Source organism: Gossypium hirsutum, chromosome A04 (genome assembly GCF_007990345.1).
Source record: "Gossypium hirsutum isolate 1008001.06 chromosome A04, Gossypium_hirsutum_v2.1, whole genome shotgun sequence".
Taxonomy (NCBI): Eukaryota; Viridiplantae; Streptophyta; class Magnoliopsida; order Malvales; family Malvaceae; genus Gossypium; species Gossypium hirsutum.
Window position 1 is genome coordinate 69,768,021 of NC_053427.1, and position 25,225 is coordinate 69,793,245.

General features: G+C 32.8%; 3 protein-coding genes and 1 non-coding gene across 4 annotated transcripts; 2 read left to right on the forward strand and 2 right to left on the reverse strand.

Moving 5' to 3' along the window:
* Nucleotides 1-5,549: 5,549 nt before the first annotated feature.
* LOC107948347 (dirigent protein 17) lies at nt 5,550-6,688 on the forward strand. Its single transcript, XM_016882856.2, has one exon. It carries the CDS (start codon nt 5,910-5,912, stop codon nt 6,384-6,386), a length of 477 nt encoding a protein of 158 aa, XP_016738345.1. The 5' UTR covers nt 5,550-5,909; the 3' UTR covers nt 6,387-6,688.
* An 8,512-nt stretch (nt 6,689-15,200) lies between these two features.
* On the forward strand, nt 15,201-16,813 carry LOC107948348 (protein ALUMINUM SENSITIVE 3). Its single transcript, XM_016882858.2, is given in 4 exon segments — nt 15,201-15,605; nt 16,079-16,124; nt 16,127-16,323; nt 16,395-16,813. Coding segments are annotated over 4 exon segments (825 nt in total). The 5' UTR covers nt 15,201-15,338; the 3' UTR covers nt 16,710-16,813.
* Nucleotides 16,814-16,962: 149 nt separating this feature from the next.
* Nucleotides 16,963-18,044, reverse strand: LOC121228017 (uncharacterized). Its single transcript, XM_041111099.1, has 2 exons — nt 17,712-18,044; nt 16,963-17,550 (listed from the first exon to the last, which is right to left on the reverse strand). Exons 1-2 carry the CDS (start codon nt 17,737-17,739, stop codon nt 17,252-17,254), a joined length of 327 nt encoding a protein of 108 aa, XP_040967033.1. The 5' UTR covers nt 17,740-18,044; the 3' UTR covers nt 16,963-17,251.
* On the reverse strand, nt 17,968-18,040 carry TRNAA-UGC (transfer RNA alanine (anticodon UGC)). The gene has a single exon. It is a non-coding gene; the product is annotated as a tRNA-Ala (tRNA).
* Nucleotides 18,045-25,225: the final 7,181 nt, after the last annotated feature.

Sequence of the window (25,225 nt, forward strand, 5' to 3'; positions counted from 1 at the left end):
CATTTAAGCTATTTAATCATTTCCCATAATTTTGCATTTGATACAATTTAGTTCTTTTTGTTCAATTAGCTATCAGTACTTTAAAATTTCTTGACGAAACTTTAATACTAACTTATTAACACTCCATAAATATTTATAAAAATATTTATGGCTCGATTTAAAATTCCCGAGGTCTCGATACCTCGTTTTCAATTCTAATTATTTTAATATATATATTTAGTACATTTCACTATTTCAAAATTTTTCCTAACTTCACATTTAACTTATACTCACTAAATTAATAATATTTCCTACTCATTTGTCGGATTTAGTGATCTCGAATCACTGTTCCGACATCACTGAAAATTAGGCTGTTACAGGGAGACCACCCCAGAACACTGGAATGCTAGTAACAGTCACGGTGGAATGAAAGATTCTGTTGTTAGATCTGAGGCACGGGCACCAGCTAAGGCTTATGTATTCGTGCTCGAGAGGAAGCTTCAACACTGATGTGATCACTGTTACATTTTCTATCTTTGATACTAATGTTAATGCTTTGATTGACCTAGGGTCAACACACTCATATGTATTCATAACTTTAGTGTCGAATTAGAAAATACCTTTTGAGCAAACTGAATTTGTAGTTAAAGTAACAAACCCTCTAGGTTAGTATGTATTAGTTGATAAAGTCTGTAAAAATTGTCCTTTAATGGTTCGAGGTTGCAACTTTCTGGTTGATTTGATGTTATTACACTACCAAATACCAAATACTAACCCTATGTAATATATGTAATTTAGATTAAGTTTTAATTAGACATTATTTATTATTAAGTTTATATATGATATTAATTATTAAAATTTTATCTTATTATCTTGTACTACAATATTTTGTAATAAATATATTTATGTCATGTTCAATTTACTAATAACAACTTTTAGAAATTGATTTCAAGAAAATTTTCCAAATAATGGAAAATATTTTACGTAAAATCATCCAAACACCAAAAAAATCAATCCATTTTCCAAACATCATTTTCCACAAGTATTTTTAGTGAAACAAATGTAGATGAAAGAAAATGACGATGCATTTGACTTCAGAGAACATCTATACTTGTATATTTATATAATGTGTCTGACTAAATTGGTATCACAAATCAACTCGACTCCAATCAATTAGAAAAATTACTTAATTTTTTAATAAAATAAAAAAATTATAATAATGATTTTAGATTTTACTATTTTAATATAAGTTTTTAAATAAAATAACTAAAAATTAAGAGGTTTAAAGGTTGAACTCATTATTGATAATTTGGGTTAAATCACTTTTTGGGTTATAAATTTTTTTTTGTTTAAGTTAATCTCTAAATTTTACAATTGTTCTCACATTAGGGTCTGAATTTTTATCCGATTCAAGCTAATCCTTGGTATTTTCTTGAAAGTCCTAAAGCTCAAGCCTCAATGTGAGAACAATTGCCAAGTTCTTGCCCCAATATTAGGAACAATTGTCAAGTTTAAAGACTAATTTGGATAAAAAAATTAAGCCCAAATGTGAGGACAATTGCCTAGCTTAGGTCCTAACATGAGAATAATTATCAAGCTCAAGAACTAACTTAGACAAAAAAAAAAGTTTAAATCTCAATATAAAAGTTGTTACCAAATTTAGACCCCAAATAATGATTCCACTGTTATAATTACTTTACCACTTTATCTATTACTCAATTGTGGAACTAATTTTATTACCAAAAACATTATTTAATAAATTAGTTATAAATTTTATTTTAATATTTTTTTCATTCACCCTAGAATCTAGTAATATAAGGTAAACTACACCCAATATTATGAATTATTAGTAAGTTTACATTTTGGTTAGTTAACTTCAAAAAGTTACAAAATGGTTATTGAACTATTCAGAAGTTTTCATTTAAGTCATTAGATTGTTAAAAGCGCTACTGAGTGTCCTTCTCTATTAGCACCACTTACACTAATCGAAAGATCTCATTCCCCTTTTGTTGAGGGGGGATTGACTCCTCTAAGAGAAGTCTTCGAAGTGTTGTCCTTAAGGATGTCAATCCGATCCCTCAACAATGGAAGGTATTGTCCCCTGAGGAGGGTTTTGTCCCCCTTCGTTGAGAGTAGGGTACGGTTCACGGGGGGGAGTGCCTCAACCATACATGGATGTACGACCACCCACCAAGAGGCAACATAAGCATCTCGCCCTTGGTGGGATTTGAACCCCTGGCCTATGCCATATAGGTCAATTGTTGGGGTATATGGCATAAGCTAGGGGTCCAAATCCTACCAAGGGCTCATGTTGCCTCTTGGTGGGTGGTCATATGTCCTCGTATGGTCAAGGTGCTCCCCCCGTGAACAGTACATGACTCTTCAAAAGGGGGGAAATACCTTTCATTGTTGAGGGATCGGATCGGTGTCCCCGAGGACTATAGTTCAAAGACTTTTCTCAGAGGAGTTGATCCCCCTTTAACACCTTCTATAACGACCCGAATTTTACGGTTATCGAAAAATGTATTTTCGGGTCTCCATTTCTGAAAAATGGATTCGTAAATATTTATTAAAAATATTTATGAAGTTAATCGAGTGGTTAATTAGGCTTTAATTAAGTGAATTTAGCTTAATTAAGAATAATTAGAAAAAAAAGACTAAATTGAATAAAGTGTGAAAGTTTAATTGTAGATTAAAAGAAAATAAAAAGGACCAAAATAGAAATTATGCCATTTGTCCTAAGTGAGGCGGCAAATGCATAAAAATCTTTGATTTTTATGCATAAATATGTATATTAAATAATAATAATAATTATTATTATTATTTATGGTTTTATATTTGATATTTATTAATGTTATTTTTATTAATTTGATATTTTAATATGAAATAAATTAAAGTAAAAACAAATGTATAGTAATAAAAATATACATGTGTAATACATATATTTGTACAATTGTAAATATTTATTTAATTATTTTTTATTTAAGTAAATAAATTTTTGTATGAAATAGATAAAATAAATAGTTGAAAGACAAATGTGTGGTTATGATTTGATACAAGTGTATTAATAAAAATATATATATTTGTAATACATGTATTTAATTATTTATAGATATTTATTATTTATAAAAAATATATATACTAATTAATTATATTATAAGGTATTTATATAATGAATAAATCTTATTTTTAACAAGTGTATGGAGTTGATAAATCCATGTGGAAAGATTATATACATATAATTGTTAATATTATAATAAACTTAAATATTAAGCATATGTGTATATATTATATTATAATAAATAAAAAGAAACAAAAGAAATGAAAAAGGAAACAGAATATGAAACCAAAACAGAGTAGAAAAGAAGGAAAGAAAGAAAAGAAAGAAGAAAGGGAAATTTGAGGGTTTAAAGCTTGAGGTTTAAATAGCTAACATCGCACTTGAGGCATCTATGAAGAAAGGAAAAGAAAAGGTGGACGAAGAATAATTCGAGAAATTACGGTTTGTATTTTTATAATCTGAACCTAGTTATTAATTGTTATATTTTGTATTCAATGCATTTAGTAAATGTTGAAGTGAGAATTATTGAGTTTATAATGGAAATGGATTAATTTGGTATGTGATGAATTTATATTGGTTGAATTAAATTGAATTATATATTATAAATATATAAATGTGTGAATGTGATATTGTGTAATTATGATAATTGAATTTTGGGTAAATGTTATGATAAATAATAAAGATGAGAATTATTTGTATTGTGTCTTTATAATTGAAATGAATTGATTTAGTATGTGATAAATTTATTGAATTTATATGAATATATGTGATTGATGTGGAAATTGAATAATTGAATGTACGATATATTGGAAAATATATTGGTTAGAAATGTGATGAAATTAGTATGAATAAGTGACTATTGCGAAATCGAATATTTGTTATTGAAAAGTGAATTGAATTATATTGAATTGAGTTGTAATTAAATTGAGAATGAAATTGAAATAAAAAAAAATTGAAATCCCTATTAACAGTGTCGGGCTAGTCGGATATAATTGGCATGCCATAAGATTGGAAGTATTCAGGGATATTCGACTTTGTGTCGATAAGGCACCTTGTGTGCCATACTGTTACTGTTACTGTTCTGGATTTGTTCTGATGAGGTACTCTGTGTACTATACTGTTACTGTTATTTTTCGGCTTCGACCGATGAAGCACTATGTGCTTTACTGGTGTGTGGGTTGGATCCATGTATCCGTCCAGGTCAGAGTCATGTTAATAGGGGTAAATAAAGGTACTGAATAACTGATTGCTACTGAATAATTAACTGTTACTGAATAACTGACTGTTACTGAATAATTGACTGTTACTGAATAACCGACTGTTATTGAATAACCGACTGTTACTGAACAATTGATTGTTACTGAATGATATTGATAAAGTGATTAATATTGAAAATACTAACTGTTATCGGAATGAATGAGTATAGAATATTGATTGACAAGTGAATTGTTGAATAATATTTATTGAAATTAAACAGTGAACTAAAGTATGAATAAGACACATGAATTAAGTATCTCTGAATTGAATATGAATGAAGAATATTATTGTTCTAATGATTTGTGAATTTATTGAGAAAAGCTATTCGGTAAATAGATAACAAGAATTGAATTAGTATAAGGAATTTGTCTACGAATTGAACAATTAAATAATTGTGATTGTTATATGATTTTTAAGTAAATGTTATATTTTCATATTATTAAGTGTTCAGATTATATAAATACCACTGAGTTCATACTCAGCGTACGGTTTGTTTTCTTGCGCAGGTCAAGTTAAAGCTAGAACATGGAATCAGCATCCTAGGCCGATCCCGAATTTAATGAGGTAAAATGTGTTAATAGTTGGTAATGGCATGTACCTAGGATATTTTATGTGTATGTATTTTGAATTGTCAATGTATTGATGAAATATTTAGAATTAGGTTTGATAATGGTATATAATAGGATTTGGCTTAATTGGTATAAACTTGAATTATTTAATAATTTGTTAAATGTGTGATAAGTGTAAATAATTATTTTAATTAATAACTGTAAACGAACTATACTGACTGGCAATTCCTCGTAATCCTGTTCCGGGAACGGATAAGGGTTAAGGTGTGTTACACCTTCTCTTCCACAATTTCATTTTTTTTCATGAAATAACTTTGAACGTTATGAATTTGCAAACCAAAATCCAAACAATTGACTATCAAATCGACTTGGATCTAAGGTATGTTCTTTTATTTGTTGATTGATACTAATCCATTGTATTGATGGTCGAATCGCCGCTTAAAGCTCATTAGTTGAACTTAAAGAAAAAAAATTTAATAATCCAGTAAGTTAAATGAAAACTTTCGAATATTTGAATGACCATTTTATAACATTTTAAAGTTAAATGATCAAAACATAAACTTACTAATAATTTAGTGACTTTAAGTGAAATTTACCCTAATAAATATCTCTCTGTCTCCATCCTCCCGCAAAATTCGGTGGGTATAGAGTTACGAGGAAAATCTGGATTTTTTTAGTAGGCTAATTGCGACCTGTGGAAATCGATTTCTAACGACATCGTTTAGGTGATAAACAGTTACACATTTTACTTACCCTGGGGCTGGGGAGTATAAGACCATAACCCAAGGAGTCTCTAGACTCACTTCCATTACACTCAAATTTCAACTCTCGAAGGCAAATTAGGGTTTTTACCGCTTCTTCACAGCGAAAAGGAAACTTTTTAATTTCAAAGAAAGGGGGGACGAAAACCAAGAAAATTGCAAAAAAAAAAAGTCTAAATATTGAATCATTTTCTGGTGAAATTTCAGAACCAGGTATTCAGTTTTACGCATTCTTTTCTCAAATTTCTTTTCCCTGTTTCCTTGAATTAAATTCTTGTTGGAATGGAAAAGAAATCGGAGGCAGAATCAGAGCCCGGGGTATACGAAATACCGGGAGAGCCAGTTGTGGTTATCAATGGAGTCCCAAAGGAAAACCCAAATTGCATCACCCTTGTCCCGTCAAAATCCAATAAGGAAGACAACGAGCCTCAGAAAGATAAAGGGTGTGGTGAATGGTTGGAAGGCAGAGAAGTCCAGAAACTGTTTGGGGAAAGATATTATCGTGGGAGTGTGATCCAGTTTGACAAGGAAACCGGGTGGTATAGGGTGGAATATGAAGATGGGGATTCTGAGGATCTTGACTGGATTGAACTGGAAGAAGTGCTTTTGCCTGTGGACATTGCAGTTCCTTTGAAAACATTGGCATTGAAGTTGTTGAACAAGGATCAAAAAGATGTGCAGTTGGTGCTTCCAGCCTCTGAAATTCCCAAGCCCAAGCATGTGGGAAGCAACAAAGGAAAGAAGACAAAAGCACGTTGATCTTGATTCTCGAAGCTGGTAGGTGAATTCCTAACTGAGAATGCTATAGTTTTAGTAATTAGTTGATATTGTTTCATGTCTATGTTGTGTGGGAATGTTGTATGTGGATGAAATCAGTGGTTGCAGTATAAGAGAAGCCTATTTCCATTTGTGTAACATTGTCACTGTAGAAATTGACTCTTGCAGTAGTAGAATTTTAGCTTTGATGCCCCAGATTTTTACCTTGATAAATTCATGGAATGCCGTCAACCATGTACATTATATACTGGTTTAATCAGTTATCCAAAGGATTTCTGACTTCACTTCTTTCTATCTCAATGTAGTCCTTTGTATCATCTTATCATGCATGAAACTTGACTTCGTTTATGGTTTGGATCTTTCTACAATTCCTTTTATGGTTGTTCAGTTGCGGATTAACACCCATTTGATAAAAAAAAAGTATCTAAATACAAGTTTATATAATAGTTTTCTTCCAACAAGCTTTCTTCAGGATTCCCGTAGTAGGAGGAATAGGAATTTACGTTTTACGAGTTTTATATTTGGATAATTGGGTCGTTGAGTTGGGTTTAATTTTATGAATATTGGGTTTTTGTTTGGGCTTGGGTATGGATATGGATTAAATGGGAAAAATAGCATTTTGGGAAGAGATAATGCTATATATTGATAAAATTCTGTCACAATTATACATTGCATAACGTTGAGTTGAGGAAAATGCTTCTGTAAATAGACTCGTACATATCCCGTTGAAAGCTAACGGGAACATCTCCAAGTCGGAAGAATACCACTTGGATCAATCCCAAAACCCTGTCTAAACCCAACCACACACAGATGTAACTGGTTTCTTTCTTTGGATCCTTTGATCAGCTTTCCCCACTATTTTTGAACTCACACCATACAAATTTCCCCCAAGTTGTATAGTTGGGTATTTGTAATTGGGGGAGCTGAAATACAAGGAAATCAAGGACTGGTGTTCTCATGTATGACTAAACTTTCTCTAAACCTAAGTGTTGTATGATTTACTACTACAGGCGAAACCCACAAAAACAAGATCAATGCTAGTTGTTTTTCTCTCAATCCCACACTTGAGATTTTATAAGAAAATTTTTCATTATCCATACCAACAGATGGATTGATGAAGCAAATAGATAGCAGTTGCAGGACATTTCGAAATTATAGTGTTCCAAAAAATAAAGTTTGATATATTCATAAGTCCCCCAATCAGTAAAACTAAAGTAGCATAACATGTACATCATTTGGTTTGGCTTTTCACTTTAGCTGAAAGTGAGATATTTGACAAAGCCACCATAAGTATTTTTTTAAAATTAATTAGTACATCAAAGTACGAATGATTATCAAGTTGTACCTGTTTTTTTCTTTCTTTATTTATGTTTAGTATGATAATAAGCTTAATCAAATTATAAAGAAAGTCTAATACCCTACCCACAATTATCAATAAATAAATAAAAGTCAAACATTCCATTTCATTAGATGATGTACACCATGCCCCTTTCTCATAAAGCAAGCAACATAAGACCAACAAAAAGGAAAACATAGACAAAACAAGTTTGGGATAATTAATAGCAATGTTTTGTGCCAAAGCAACACTAATATTCCTTATTAAAAAAAAAGTATACGCCATTCCCCTTTCTCATGTATTCATGAGTCATTTCATTAGATTTTAATTTCTTTTATATTAATATTATCAAGTTTTAAATAATATTTCAAATAAAAAATATGACATTATTTTTTTTATCAATATCGAATAAGATTGTTTAGAATTGAATCTAAGCTCTCACACCTCATAACTTAACATTCTTACCACTAAATCAAGAGGTTGTTGGCCATGCTTATCTATATTATTACTTAATAAAATTTTAAATGGTAAACTATCTAGATACTCTCTCATGTTAGTTTAAATATTTAACAAATTTAGCAGTCAATGTTCACACATTCTTTCGATTTAGTTATAATTTTAAAATTTTGACATATAAAAAATTTAGGGAAAAAAATAAAAATCTCAAAATATATAAAAATATATTAAAAAAAGGAAAGAAACTTGTATAAAATATTAAAAATTCAAAAACTTATAATAAAAATTCGAAAAATATATAGATTATAAAATATTAAAAAAAACAAAAATCGTTTCAAATATGTTTTCCTTCCTTCACTTTTTCATCAAATCAAAATTAATTTTATAGTTGTGTGAGCAGTTTAATTTTAAAAAAAAAATTTGTTCATGTGCGTTGTTTTCATATATATAAAAATTTGGGTACCCATGTGTTGTTATTCTTGGGTTTCCCCTGGGACGGAAGACGGGGGTGATTGATGGACTGAAGAAGTTGTTGTTGGCGCCAAAAATCATTGAAAATTTGCTCAGAATATGGTATTGTAAAGGTGATTTGGTTGCATTTTAGTTTATTAATAAGGTTTGGGTTGGTTAGTGTGAGTGCCTCACAAATTGTAGTTTTCAGCTTTACTCGTGATTTCAAGATTGATCTGATCCTATGCCTCAACAATAAACTTTATGTATTTTTTTTATAATTATAATAAATTAAAATGTTTGTATACATAATATTCCAATCACCCTCCATGTGAGCCCCAACCAGAAGCATCATCCATTGCCATATAAATTATTGCAGGTGAGATCTGAGCTCCAACTACCAATTTCTGTCTTGCTTTTAATATCGGCAACTATATTTAGTTTACTTTTTTTACATTCAATTTTAAGTTTAAAAATGATGCATCATTCAATTTTATGTTATATCAATAGGATTCGTTGGTTTAATGAATATTACTTATTTTTAAAAATAAAAATTAAACTTTCCTAATTAAATCGTCTTATCTTTTTAATTTCTACATTATGTTATTGTGCTTGTTATATTTTAAGAGAAGGTATATAATAAAATTTCTTTGCATCGATTATTATCATTAATGTGTCATGTATTGTTTCAATAGAATAATCTAGTCCATTCTTCAATCTTCATTACTCTATTTTAATTATCAAGAGTTGTAATATTTTAATAAATTGATCTTATACTCGTACTCATAAATTATTGTGCAACTTTTTCTAACACTTAAAATCTATAATTTTGCCTACATTTACTCAAAAAGTTCAATGCTAACCAATAATGTGGCAAATGATGTCCTTCACTCTAATATTTTACAATAAATTGAGATAAAATGATAGTTTAAATATCAAAATAGATGAGATCATTCAAAATTTAAAGTGAAAAATTAGTATAATTCAAAAATTAAATCATGAATTAAGCATAAAAAAAAGTTATTTTGGACAAAAAAAATCTTTATGATTTTTTGTTATGGAAACATGGTCCAAGCAATAAACATTTACAAATAGTTAACTAGAGATAGTAGTTGTAGCTCCCTTCAGACATAATTTGTGCATGTGTGGTTTGTGAGTATTACTTTTCTAATTTTATATTAAAAAAATAGAGATAGTAGTTATTAGTGCATTAATCATTTGATAATTTGTCAATTTATCTCTTGCCATCACTCAAGCTAAGTTACGTCCATCATGTCACTGGTAAAGGATTTAGATATGTTGAACGCGTTAATGCCATGCAAAATGATGCATAAGGGTAGGGGTGTGTCAAAAGTTGGGTCAGATTGATTGAATTGATAAAATTTGTTAGTTTCAATTTTTTCAAGTCAGTTTTAATAATTCAATTGTAGGTGAATTTGAAAGGTTGGGTAAAACAAAAAATTTAGGTTGTTTTCGATTTTGGAAAATCAAAATCGAATCAATACAGTGTTAAAACATTGATATTAGGTTTACTACTGTCTCTCAACTCTGACCATCCAAATCTGGATCAATACCGGCAAAAACATCTCTGAACAGGGTTCTAGTGTCACGGGGCTAGACCTTTCGTTTTGCAATCTGTGCGGCCTTAGACGATCCGCTCGTCCAAACTCGCCTAAGTCAGCCTTTACACCCAACAATGAGGATTCCTTAAGAATTCTTTTAAGGTACCAATTTGTATAGCGGAAGTGATTGTGCCAAAAGAAGCAACTAAAAGAACAACAGAAAGGGACGCTCGCAAAGTATTTGAGTAAATGTTCTCTGTTCTTTTATTCACAAAGAATAATGAAACAATGTAATAGAGTGATTATAAATGAGGGGGAGGCTCTCTATTTATAGTTAAGCTCCCCCAAAACCGACGATCAAGATACATTTACATTGAAGGGCGAGATTAATCATATCTCATGATTTAAGGGATTTAAAAGATATGCCATCAAATCCTATCTAATCTTTACAAGATATGATTCCTTCTATCTTCTAAGATTGGTTACCAAATTAGCCTAAGTTGCCATATCTTCGCTATCGGGCCAATCAGGCTTCAATTTGACAGGCTTTCCCAACAATTCCTTGAATTGGGCAAGCTCTCGTGGGCCAAATGATCCCATTTAAACAATAGACCTCCATCGGATGCATTTGGTGCGATGGTCACAGGCTTTGAACTCTGACCTGTGACACTAGCACTATGCCAAATGTGTCCGAAGAAGAAAAGTAAGGCAAATGAAGCATGCCCAAAAGTAAACCAATCTATTGGACTGCTACGAAAAACACCAATATATTTTAAAGTAGCACAATCTAATTCAAAAATTTCACCCAATTGAGCATGTCTAGCATATTTTTTCACAGTAGAAATATCACTATAACTCACTCCATTGAGTTCGCCGCCATAGAAATCTATAGTTACACCTATTTGTTCGACACTATATTTTGATTCTGCCATTCTAAAAGGGACATCTGCTATAACAATTTCGTCTACATCTACCAAAACAGAGTTTGGAAAAACTTTTGAAATGATGATAATACTTTTAATTTTTCATTATGTTACTAAATTCACATTTAAAAATAATTAAAATTAAAACTATTAATTTAAAAAGAAATTGCATTCCTGTAATGTATTGGAAATTGGAATATATGATGAACTGACTTGTAGTCCAAAAAAAAATGCATGGTTTAATCTGCTTTTGTAGTCAATATTTGGAATAAGCGATAGTTTATTTGTGGTTAATTTATATATATATAGACAAAAAATTTGAGAAACTGTGCTGAATTTCTAAAAATTTCTCAATCTACACTGTTTTTGAATAGAGAAAGGAAAACGCGTCCTACATGGTGCGTTTTTACTGATGTAATTTTTTTTCTTTGCAGTTGGAAATTAAAAGTTTGTAGATTTATTTTTATCTATGTTTGAGATAGACATGGTTACAGTTTTAAGGAATGTTCGAATTTACAGTAGTGCTATGGAGCTGGGTAACCTACAAATTTAATCTACCGTATGAGTATGGAGCTATCACTCGGGAAGTCAGATCGCGTTGCAACTCAAGGTCCTAGTTAATAATGATTATGTGGTCTAGGGTTGAAGTGTAACTAGGGTTTCAAGTTTACAAATGTTATGTTGTCAAAGGATGGAGCATAAATAGGGTCGTAGTTGACGATGGTTATAAAGGCACGACAACAAGTTTCTCATTAGAAGAGGATGCTTTATAAAACTCAAACATAAATACAAGGAAGAAAAAAGTAATAGTGTTTTAGTACAATCTTGTACCAACATAACTAATTTTATGTTAAAGCACATAAATTTGAAACCATATATATTTGAAAATTTTTCAATGCAAAATAAAATAAAATGTTTTAGTATGCTAAACTTGAATTGTTAATTAACTTAGTTAGGTCCCCAAAATTATTATGATAGAAAGTTTTTAATTTGTTTAACTTTCTTTATATATATATTTGAAATTTTTAGAATTTATATATATAAAATATGTTATTCGAATTATTCAAGTTATTCGAATTGTAAAATTCAACTCAATTCTTTGTTTTCTAAAAATATTGTACTTAACAAATGGACGGAGAAAAACTTACATGAAAAAGTAACATAAATAATTGTAAATTTCAAACTCACAACTTGATTGTGTACAAATCAAACCAATTTAATAAGATTGTTCCGTACATTGTAAATAAGTGTACATTTTGGCTATAAAACAAAGTATATAAAAAATTACAAAGTAACGTGATTATGGGCATCCCAAATGTGTGCCACAACCGGTTGGGCGTGTCTTTCCTTTATGGTTGATTGCGATCGTGTCCTAGCCACCTATCGTGGATGACCCCGGGTGTCTGCGATTGTAAGGAAGACCCACCTAGATAGAACATTAATGCTGGGGGTGTTTGCGACACTATTGACGGGCCACTATACGGTGTCACATTGCCCGGCTGTGGATAGAATGTGGGAATTAAAGGTGATACTGAATGAGTCAGTGTTGTTGGAAGGATCGACATGTAATATGACATAGTGGGTGGTGGTTGTGCATAATATATCCTTGGAGAATGTGTTGATGTAGGGAATGATGAGGCGTGTTGTGGTGGTTGTGTAAAATAAACCAGAACTGAGGTGATGATGCGGGGAATGATTGTGCGTATTGTGATGGTTGTGACAAAAAAAACTAGGTTAGAAGTAAAAATAAATGAACCACACTGACCTGGAGTTTGTACGACAACCGGGTCCTCCGATGTAGATGGAACAGATTTCAATCCCGTCGTGTCTCTATCTCCCGACCTAGGATTGATAGGCTCTTATCTTGGCCTCCTACAACAACTTGCCTACTCCTCCCTGAAGCCAGCAATAGATATGGCTTGCTATTATGCCTAAACCAATCCATGTAATTTAAATACGTCGTTAACTCCAGTGTGAGAAATGGTTCACGTGTTGTCAAGAAATTGTACCTACACTCATATATCTCGATATACTTTTTGTGAAATGTTGAACAATCTTCCTCGAGTCTCCCCCCGCAAGTCGATCTTGTACAAGTCATCGACCTGGGGTGGTGGCAGAATACGTTGGATACACTCGAACTGTCGCATGGCTTAGTCAGATTCGCGCATCTTGACCATTGCAAAAACGACCAATGGCACTTTAATTTGTCAGATGTTGCGATTGGCTAAAAATTCGATTGGGACGCATTCTTAAATCATCAAATCCTCATATGGAATCCATACAAATCACATTACGAATTTATAATTTTTAGCACATGCTTAATATTTAATTTCAAGTGCTAAAATGCATATTATTTAACTTTGAAATTCATAAACTAACCTTATCTTAGGTTTCTTGGTCTAGAGCCAATCGGATATCCTCGAGCTTGGTTGGTATACCATTGTGTCTTGCGAGGTTGTTCCACCTATTCAAATAATATGTTATTTCAAAATTGCAACAATGAAAAATAAAAACCGTAATGATATTGTGGAATTAATTTTACCATATGACGAGTGGGAATTTGTAAGGGAGTTCCACTTAGGAGCGTAAAAATGGTAATCGATACCATGCCCACGATTGGAGAAGGAGTATGCAACCACTGATTTTAGCTTTATCCAGTATCGTCGCTCGACACATTTCTTGGTACAATGTTGTCAACACAGTTGATCCCAACTAAGTCGTCCTAATTCTTTCAAGTCGGTTAGTAGTAGTAGCCATCTTAAATATACTAGATTGCAAGATTCGTCTGGCATTAGCAGACCCTCGATCAACCTCAAGATAAATGCATCATGAATTGTTCCTTTTCAACGTTGCTAGCTGAAGCCTCAATAGTTTAAAAGTTGTCCTCCAACCATCTTATCTCGATCCAACTACCCTTAAACTTGTTCGACACCTGCCTTAGTAGTTACACGCATGTTGCACTCCAATCGAAATTAATAACTAACCTTGTAACAACATCCTCATCGATAGGTAGACCAAGTTGTAAACTGAAGTCCTCAAGTATAATTGGACACTCACCGTAGGGAAAATGGAACATGTGCATCTATAGTCTCCATCTCTCGACCAAATTACTAATAAGTGGAGGATCCAATTTAGTCCCCCCGAGCATACGAGTCACGTATAAAAAGCCTACATCTCACAAGTATCCATGAATGACCTCCGGTGCACCTTCGCTTAATTTTTTTATGTACGTCTTCAAAATCCGATCTTCGGGCTAAATATATAAACATAAAAAAATAATAATCTAAACAACATAACAATTAACTATTTTAACAAGCTTTTATTTTAGTGTTTTTTAGATCATTTATATTATATTTTTTAAAAATATTTTTAAATAAAAATTAATCTAAAAAATTAAATATGGGCAGGTCAAGTTGAACCCGAGTTTACTTTTCATAAATTGGGTCAAGCTTAGACAAAAAAATACGTCCATTTTTAGGATTAGACCTAAGCTTGAAAAATTGATCTAGTTATATTACATGAACCTAACACGAACCCAACTTGATCTAACTCATGAACACTTCTACCCCTATTCATGTCTTAGCCTTTACCAACCTAACCAAGATTTGAATGGTCATAAAATAAGTTAAAAGATGCTCCAACTCCCTGACCTATTAGCACATTTAAAATTTAGTCCTCAAATTTCAAAAATTTAGTTTATTCATTAAAATTCTTCTGTTAATAATAAAATTTCATTGAGTAATCACGTAACAAAACAAAACAATAACATTATAATAATAAGAATTTAATAAAATAATATTAATATTAATAATTCTAAATTGAAAAAAGATAATAAAATTTTTCCTACTCAAATAATAACAAAATAAGACGTTGAAAGTAATACTTTTTTTTAGACAAAATGAATAATTTAACTATTAATTTGAATTAAAAAAAATAAAATTTGATTTTAATTTTGGTGGTACTATCCTCGTTAGTTGCGCCAAAGCATAAAATAACAAAAAAAAAAAGAACCAGAAGAATTAACGTCTTCATCATAAATATTCGTTTGTAGTTTTGCTTAACTTTTTGTAATTACAAACCGCTCGAATAGTATCTTCACGAGTTGTCTCAACACCCAAGCTTTCCCATCAGGGGGAGGTACCTTCTCCTTTCTTTCTTCTACTTTTCCACCACAAAAACCCCCAAAAGGAAAGCTCTTATCATCAACATGCTGGATTTTAACTCTCACTTTCATCTCTCAATGGACTGGGATTGGTTGTTTGAGTTCCTAAAAGGCATGGTGAAGCCAGTGGCTGCCCTTACCGTCGTCCTCTTAGCCGTGCTCTTGTCTTTCATGCAAAACCTGGGCTTGGAAAAAGAGATGATTTATTCCATTTTCAGAGCTTTTCTTCAGCTTTCTATTATTGGGTTTGTTCTTCAGTTCATATTTAACCAGGACAACAGTGGCTGGATCGTTCTTGCCTACCTTTTCATGGTTTGTCTTTTAACTTTTAGATCATGGTAATCTCTTTTTGACTTACAGCAAGTCAAATCAATTTTTAGGGTACTGTCAAGCGTGAGATTTGAATGTTAAATTTACTGCCTTTGCCTTGCTTTATTGATCATATTACGAAATCTGCAGAATTCTTGGTTTGCTGACTGCCTTTCTTTTGGGATTTGAACATTAGATAGTATGCTTATGGGGTGTTTCTATCACATCAAAATGCTTATTTCTTATTTCAAATTGGTTACAGAGTTTTATGTATACAGTTTAGTTTGTCTGATATGACCCAACACAGAATAATCCAAATGTCTGGGATTTCAGGTTCAAGTCTCTTTCTGAGTAAATTCTTGATTGCTTCTAAATTGCACCATCAATATTAGGAGTTTGGATAGTTTCTTCAAGTTTTGACTCTGTCAAAATCTCAAAAGTCCACGCTAAGGGGTGCTTGGAAACATGGATTTCAGGTTTCAGTTGCTGGATATACAGCAGGGCAACGTGCCAAACATGTGCCCGAGGGAAGTATGTTGCTGGAGTATCTATCCTGGCTGGCACAACACTCACCATGTTTGTTCTTGTTGTACTCAATGTTTTCCCTTTCACTCCGAGATACATTATCCCCGTCGCCGGTATGATGGTCGGAAATGCTATGACAGTAACCGGAGTCACCATGAAAAGGCTTCGAGATGATATCAAGTTACAAATGAGCCTTGTAAGTTCTAAAAACCTGTCAATGGTTGTTTTCCAAGTACTCTGTTAACGAGTTTGCATCACTTTCCACAGGTGGAGACTGCTTTGGCGCTCGGGGCAACTCCACGTCAAGCGACACTAGAACAAGTGAAAAGGGCTCTGGTGATTTCGCTCTCTCCGGTGTTGGACAATGCCAAAACGGTGGGTCTTATCTCACTTCCAGGGGCAATGACGGGCCTCATAATGGGAGGCGCTTCGCCATTAGAGGCAATTCAACTGCAGATTGTTGTGATGAACATGCTAATTGGAGCCTCTACAGTTAGCAGCATCATGTCAACTTACCTCTGTTGGCCTGCTTTCTTCACTAAAGCATACCAGTTGGAGACAAAAGTGTTCTCTTCAGATTGATAAGTTTCGATTTTCAATAATTCTCACTTCTCTTTTGCTATGAGAAGTTGTAAAATATATGTAACCTACATGTTTTTCTTATTTGATATGATTAAATTTCGGAAGCACCGGTTTTTGTTACAACCAAGATTAAGACTAAACTACTAAAACTGAATCTATTAATGGTAAGTGGTGCAAACAATCAAGAACAGAGTTGCATGCTTACTTGCTGGTAAAGTTTCTACGGTGTTCACTGGTTTATCTCTACATATTGTCGTAAACAAGGGAAAGAACCAAAGATGCCTCTGAAAAGTCCCACATCGTCCATGTGGTGGCCATATGTGGAACTTGTTTCATCTCCATTATACTGGCTGTCGGAATCTTCATCTTCACAAAATAGATTGTAAGACCAAGGGTTATAATAATCACAGTCAGGCTGACCAAATTCACCCTCACAGTAACTGGTATGACTTCGGTGCTGGTCTTCACTTTGGTTCGAGTCTTCGTGTTTGGTCCTTGCCCTGGTGTCATTGCATCCATCATCATCATCATCTGTAGCGTACTTACAAGAGGAGATCGTCTCCCCAGTAGCCCCTAAAGCAATAATCATATTCAGAAAGCTTCCCATGCTGTACCTCATAAGCTGTCTCTTGTGGTAGATCGGGAACGGGATAAAGGTGGGGCATATGGAACAAGGAAACCGATTCTTCACCAGTACCAGTAATACCATTTTTGCTATTAAACCAAGAACTGTAATTATCAATGACTTGTGCTTCTGAAATGTCAAAACTCGAGTGGTTCATGGGTACGAAAGGATTTGCAGTCCTTCCAAAAATGGAGAGTGTAAGAGACAGAAGCGGTTCTGTTTGAAAATAAAGCAAAAAGAAGAAAGTGAGAGGTTGCACAATGTATGATAATGAACACTATCTTTAAAACTGGAGGGAGATTGAGATTCGCCATGGTAAAGCTTTGTTGAATCGAACCAAATTTTTTAAGGAAGATGAGAGTCGGTTCATCACTCACCAGAGCATCTTATGCAAAACTTATCCATCACCAAAATGCAGAGACTTTGCTAGGATATATTCTCTGCTACTCAAACAACACAAATATTGAACTGAAAAAAAAAAAAGAAGAAAAAGAGGAAGAAAGAAGGGAAAATCATTCTCCAGGCTCTGAATGATTTCTGACGTAAATAAAACTAAATTCCATGTAAGAACAAAATTTGGTCTGTCAAATTTGGTAGTAATATGTTGCCATCACAACAGAAAAAAAAAGGAAATGGAGATGCGGGGGATCGAACCCCGTGCCTCTCGCATGCAAAGCGAGCGCTCTACCATTTGAGCTACATCCCCTTTGCTTTAAGGAGCTAGAACTATAATAATACTATATTAAGGAAATACATTCTGGAAGAATGTGACAGCCACCCGGTTTAGGTGATGCTGGAACAAAATGCTTTAAAAATGAAGGAGATAAAGTATTTGGTTGCTTTTGCCATTTTCATATCCTACACACTACATGGCCAGCAACACTAAAAAGACAAGCAGTCCACACGAGATAGAATAGGATAGAATGCAATCATGTGGTGCGCATATCTACCGTACTGTTTGTGTACATTACAATGAAATGGAGAAAAGTGAACGCCAATATATATATATGCGCCAAAGGTTTATGCACAAGTGTGAATTTTAAAATTTAGTCCTAATTCTTTGTATATTTTTTTTCAAATTTAATAATGTTGATTTAATTGTTAACATGGTCTATTTTTGTGGATATTGACAATGACATTGTAAGTCAAGTGAAAGTGTCGAGGTGTATATAGAGTTTACGAGGTGGTGTCGATTTTCAAGTGAACAATTTCATGCAAATCATGTGTAGATAATGTTTTTAATTATCAGATCAAAAGTGAGTAAAACGAATTTTGTCAACCCTTGATGGTGTTAGATGATAAATTCCCTTAGAATTTTGTATTGCTTGAATTAGTTACCACCAAAAATGGAAATGTAGAGAAGAAATCATTTGGCTTCATGTTTATGTTTTTCCTCCTTGATACAAATTTTGATATTTGGGAAAGAAAGGAAGATCTCAATAAATAAAGAGAAGACTTATCAATGGATGAACATAATATATTTTGCTTCTAGAAGAAGAAAAAATCATTGAGGAAGAAGGAATATATTTATTCCTAGCCATTTTCATTTTCTCTTGATATCAACTGAAGGAGAAGGGGAAGAGATTTCTAATTATTTGTTCTCATTTAGGAATTAGGAAGAAGTATTTTGTTTTAGTATTTTTGAATTAATAATTATTAATTTTGTTCACATTTATCTTAAGAAAGAAGAGAAGGCTTTCTGAATCTTAAAAATATCTGTTCGTCATCCAACAGAGTAACAAAAGAGGTAACATTTGCAAAACAAAAGTGTGCACTAAAGAAAAAAAAAGAAGAAAAATGGAAAAAGTAGCTATTACAAGACTTTCAAAATAGTGTAGGTATTAAGTTTGTTATTTACTATTTTTATTATTGGAAAAATTAAATCATGTACCATATTTTAGTGTTTCAACTTTCTTTATTATTGGTACAATTAGTAAATCGTTGGGTTGTGTTTAGAGCAATTAGTAAACGGTGGAGGTGCAGAGGTTTCAATCTTATTATAAGTGTGTGAAATACATGGGTAGTTTAGAGAAATGTGGGTAGCTATTTATGGTTTAACTGTATGGTTTAATCATATGGAGCTTATCCAATGGCCTAACCTGTATCTCTAACATATGGTATTATAAGTGAACACTTGCCCGGCATGTTTAGAAAAGTGATTGTAATCAACCTACCTGTCAAAATCTGTTTAAACAATGAGATAGTTTAGACAAAATACGAGGCTCGAAAAATGGGTTAGGGTAAAACTTATAGCCTGTTTGGTTGAACGGAATGTGGTTGAATGGAATGAGCCATTCGATCAGGCCTAATTCAATAGGACCACCACAATACAATGTTTGGTTCATTGTAATAGGCTCTTATAGCTGAATCTGTTTAGCTTTCTATTCCCCAAAACATCAAATATCATTCCTTTCTTCCACTACTGAATTGCAATTACAACCATTAACGAATAAAGAAAAAAACATACCTATAACAACCCATTTTTAGTCAAATCGGAACAGTGGTTTCGGAACCACAAATCCAAAGTCAGAATAATTATTTTATTATTTTAATGTCTACAGCATGAAAATATGATTGTGTGAAATTTCCCTTAAGAAATTTTATCATTTGGGTGCTTAATTTGATAAAAAGGACTAAATGACGTAAAGTGTAAAACTTGAGTTCTAATAGCTAAAGGTGTCAAATAGCTATAGATGTAACAACCTGGTTTAGACCCTAGTCAGAATAGTGGTTTCGGGACCACAAATTCAAGTTAGAAAAATTATTTTAATATTATTTTCCGTGCTTATAATATGTGAATTGATATCTGTGAAAATTTTGTGTGAAAATTTTATCGTTTATGTGCCGATTTGATAAAAAAGACTTAATCGCGTAAAATGTAAAAGTTTCCTGTTGTTTGTTAAGTGCTTAATTGATTTGTCTTATTAAAGGAAAGGTCCTTATAATGCAATTAGACCATTGAAAGCATGAGTAGACATTTATAGCCTTAATGCTAATGTTTTAAATGTTTATTTATTAAGGGAAAAATTGGTATTTAGTTATTAAAGTTATTATTAATAAAACAAAAGCATGAAATAAGATGATTATCATCCATTTTGTCGAAAATCATCAAGGAAATAAAAATAAAAACACAAGCTAGGGTTCGACACTTTGATTTGGTGATTAAGGTATGAGTTTTACTCGATTTTTGATAATTTTTACGTTTTTGAGATCGTTGCTTAGTAATCTATCAAGCCCATGCCCTAATTTTTGAATTGGTTGATGATTTTGAAAGATTCCATTGATGAATTCATGTGTTTTATGATGTTTAATGATGAATTATGAAAGCTTAGTGCTTGATATACATGTTTTGTAAAGTGATTTTGAGTAAAAATGCATATTAGGGATTTGATTTAGAAAAGTGTAAATTGAGGGGTTGAATTGTGAAATAAATTAATTTTTTGGGTTCCTAGAGGTCCTTATGATATTCGGCTACGCATGGGTTCATTTAAATTATGTGTATTTTATGTTTTTGTGAAATATGGACTAAAGTGTTAAAATGTGAAAATGTGAGGGCTAATTTGTAAAATGCCTTAACTATGTGTTTATGGATTAAATTGAATGTGTTGGTGATTAAATGAGTTAATTTTGAATACATATAGATCAAGAAAGGAGAAATTCAGACTTAGGTCGAAGCAAAAACAAAGTGCTCGATTGATCGACTAATATCATTCTTTTTACGTCCAAAGTAAGTTCGTGTATAATACATTTTGTTTGTATAATGTTTGTATGTGATGAAATAAATAGAAATGAGATTGATAAGTTAGAGTATGTGAAATATGAATCGAATTTGAGGCACTGAGTGTGCGAGAATATACAACGATAGCTGAATAAATGGCACTATGTGTACGATACCGATATAAGTTCTGTTTAATGAAATGGAACTAAGTGTGCGATAATATTATAGCTTTAGTTAAATAATTAGCACTAAGTGTGCGAGTTCAAAGAACGTCTAAAGATGATTGAATGACATTATGCATCGAGCATTGAAGTGATAAATGTGATAGGTAAGAATGTGATGGTACAGGTATGTATGGAACCTATGTGGTTGATGATATTATGGTATGACAGTAAGTTATAGCTTTGAGTAATTATGAGTAATGTGGTGAGTAACATTAAGTGTTAGTTAAGAGATTGAATTAGTGGATTGATGAGTTAAGTGTATTATATCATAAACTTACTAAGCTTAAAAGCTTACTATGTGAAATGTTCTCTGTTTTACAATGTTATAAAGCTAACTCGAATTCGGGGATCGTCAGCGACTTATTTACACTATCGGACATCAATTTTGGTACCATTTTAAGAGTTGTATATATATGGTATATGACATGTATAGGCTAGTGTCATTGTGGTATGTTTTTTGTTGTGAATATTAGCCATGAGTTTTGGCTTGTAATAGATGATATGTATGACCTCTTAAGTTGGCCTAATTGGTATGTTTGATAAGTAAGAAATGTGATGTTTATAATGTTCAAGTAATAGTTTAAATATGGGATGTTGAATTGGCAAGTTTTGTGGTATGGAATAGGTGATAAGATGATGAGATTATACTTTTGAAACTTATGTGAGTTTTAATGATTTTGGTATATTTAGGTTGTGGAATTAAGTAGTGAATTGGATGGTATTTGGATGTTATGCAATATGTATGAAATGGTTAATTTGGTTGTCTATAAATGATGCAAAAATGTTGTGGTTTTGGTGTGATTGAAATAGGTGGGAAATGTGGCTTAAATCAAGCCTAATTTCACCCCACACAGTTGACCATAAGGGCATGTGTCTCAACCATGTGTCTATTGTAATTTAGCTATTCAAGTCAGTCTCGAGCACGACCTAGACACACGGGCGTGTTTGGTGGCTGTGCGAGGCACACAGCCTTGGTACATGGACGTGTGTGGCCATTTCGAAGGGTACACGGGCTAGACACACGAGTGCGTGGTCAGCCGTGTAACCCAAGTTAGTTTCGACCATGGCTAAGGCATACGGACGTGTCTGGTGGCCGTGTGGACAAGTTAGTATATATGCCTTATTTTGCCACGGCCTAGACACACGGGTGTGTCGAATGCTGTGTGAGGCACACGGCCTGTTCACACGGGCGTGTGACCTTTATAACTTTGAAAAATGTTTAAGTTTCAAAAAATTTTGTACGAGCATGGTTTAGTCTCGGCCCCTTTCTAAAGCATGTTTGAGGTCTCGTTGACCTAATTTAAGGGACTTTGTAATGATGTATGACCTACAATGTTATGATGATTAATAAATGAATGCTAAATGTGTCGATTTGTTCGATAACGCCTTTAACCCTATTTCAGCGATGGATATGGGTTAGAGGTATTACAATCGAACCTTAAAGTAAAGGTCTTTAAGTGGTAATTAGACCATTGTATATTTGAGTGGACAAAGATGGACATGGTTAGCTAAATTATAATTATTATACATTAAGGTTATTTTAGTAAATTAGATATTAAATTAGTAAATTAGTAAAAATAAAGCCATTGTTGTCTATTTTCTTCAACATAGCCGAAATTAGAAAAAGAAAATCCATGGAAATAGCTTAATACATTCGGCCTTGTCTTCTTGAGCATGTAAGCCCATTTTTCTTCGGTTTTTAATGATTCCTATGTTTTTGTGATCGTTGCAATTAGTTCTAGCTAGCCTAGGGACTATTTTGCAAAACTGTTAATGATTTTGAAAGTTTCCATTGATGAAAATATGTGCCCTTTGTTGTTTGATGATGAAATATGAAATCTTGTTTCTAGATTTACATATTTTGTAAAGTGATTTTGAGTAAAAATGCAAAATAGGGATTTAATTGTGAAAATGTGAAAATGTGAGGTTAATTGTGTGAAAAGTTGATAAATGTGGGCTGCTAGGGGCATTATAGTAATTCGGCTAGCATGAGTTTATTTTGAATTTCATTAATTTGTGATTTTATAAAATAAGGACTAAATTGTAAAAATGGTGAAACATTAAGGGTAAATGTGTAAATGTGCTTAAATGTGTGTTTTGGATTAAATTGAATAGAGAGATTATAAAATAAGTTAATTTTGACTATATTTAGATCAAGAAAAGTGGAATTTGGATCTAGATTGGGGGAAAATGAAGTTATCGACTAATTGATTTAGTACGTCGTTTTCACATCTGAGGTAAGTTCGTATGTGATAAATTTCATTATAAGTGTATTTTAAATACTTTGATATTGTATTAGTTGTGAATACGAGACTTCGGATAAGTTCGACAATGACTCGATGGTAATTTGGCATTCGAAATCCTGGTTGAACCTTAAGAATAGTTTAGGATACTAGTGACATGTCATTAAGGGATACATTGAGTTGGCTTCGAGCCATGATATTAGCACTTCGGGTGCGAGTTATACCGATTTGGCTTCTGGCCATGAATATCGGCTGATTTGGTTTCGGGCCATGGTATAAATATTTAATGTGCAATACTTCTGAGTATCTAACTTCTATTCCGAATGGTTCAACGTGTAAATGAATGATATGGTTAAGAATGGGATTGGTACGAGATGGTACAGGTATGTGCATAAACCATATTAGCTTGAAATTGAAGAAATGGTGAAGAAAGTATATAGTTTTGTAAATGAGTAATTGAAAGGTTTGTTAGCTGATGTGAATTCATGTATCTATAATCAATTGTTAAATTATATGGATATGATTATATCGAGTTTATTTCATATGAGCTTACTAAGCTTTATAGCTTACATCATTTATTTTTCTATGTTTTATAGTGAATTCAAAGTTAGCTCGGATCCAGGGATCATCGAAGATCGCTTCACACTATCCACTTATCACTTGGTACCTATGAACTTTGGTATTTTAAGTATATGACATGTATAGGGATTTGGTCTTTTTGGTTTATATATTTTAGCCATTTGAGTTGGCTTGTGAATGTGGTATGGTTGTTATGTATATAGCAATGTGAGATGGTCTATTTGGTTAGTTGATGATGTATATATGTATATAAGTGCAAATTCTTTTTTGATGTGGCCTATAATTACTTGGTTAATGGTTGGTTGTGGATGAGTAGCTTAGGTAGTAATTGTTTGGAATTTAGTTTTGGTAAGTTTATGAAATATAGTAAGATTAAATTTGACTAGTTGGATAATTTAAGAATGTGAAATATTAGCATTGAAGCATTATGTTTTGGTTGGCAATGAATGATATGAATTGAGCTTGATTTGAGTAGATTTTAAATGCTTAGTTATGCTATGATTTAGTGCCTTATGTGTAGGTGAAATGGTATGTCTTTTGGGTGGAAAAATAGCTTGGTAAATAGCCAATTTTTGTCTATACGGGCGTGTGTCTCAGCCATGTGCGTCACACGGTCATGTTACACGGTCATGTGTCCCCTACTGTTGAAATTGAAATCAAGTCAGTATGCTCTACACGGCCTCACACACGGGCATGTGACTTGGCCGTGTGGCATAAGTTAGTATACCCTACAGGTTTGGCACGGCCTACCACACGGCTTGGCACACGGGCATGTATAACCATTTTTAGGGCATACGAGCTAGCCACACGGGTGTGTATGTTGGCCATGTGACCCAAGTCAGAGAGTTATAAGCGGTCGGACACGGGCTGGAACATGGCCATGTGCTCCCATTTTGAATGTCCACACGGCTTGAGACATGGACGTGTCTGGTGGCCGTGTGAGACACACGGGCAGACCACACGGGAGTGTCCCCTATTTTGAAAAAAATTTCAAGGTTTCGTGAAAGTTTCCTAAGTTATTGGTTTAGTCTCGAACCACTCCCAAAGCATGTTTAGGGTCTCGTAGGCTTTTTATAGGGACATTATGCTTGAGTTTGAATAATGTTTGCATGAAATGTGAAATTATA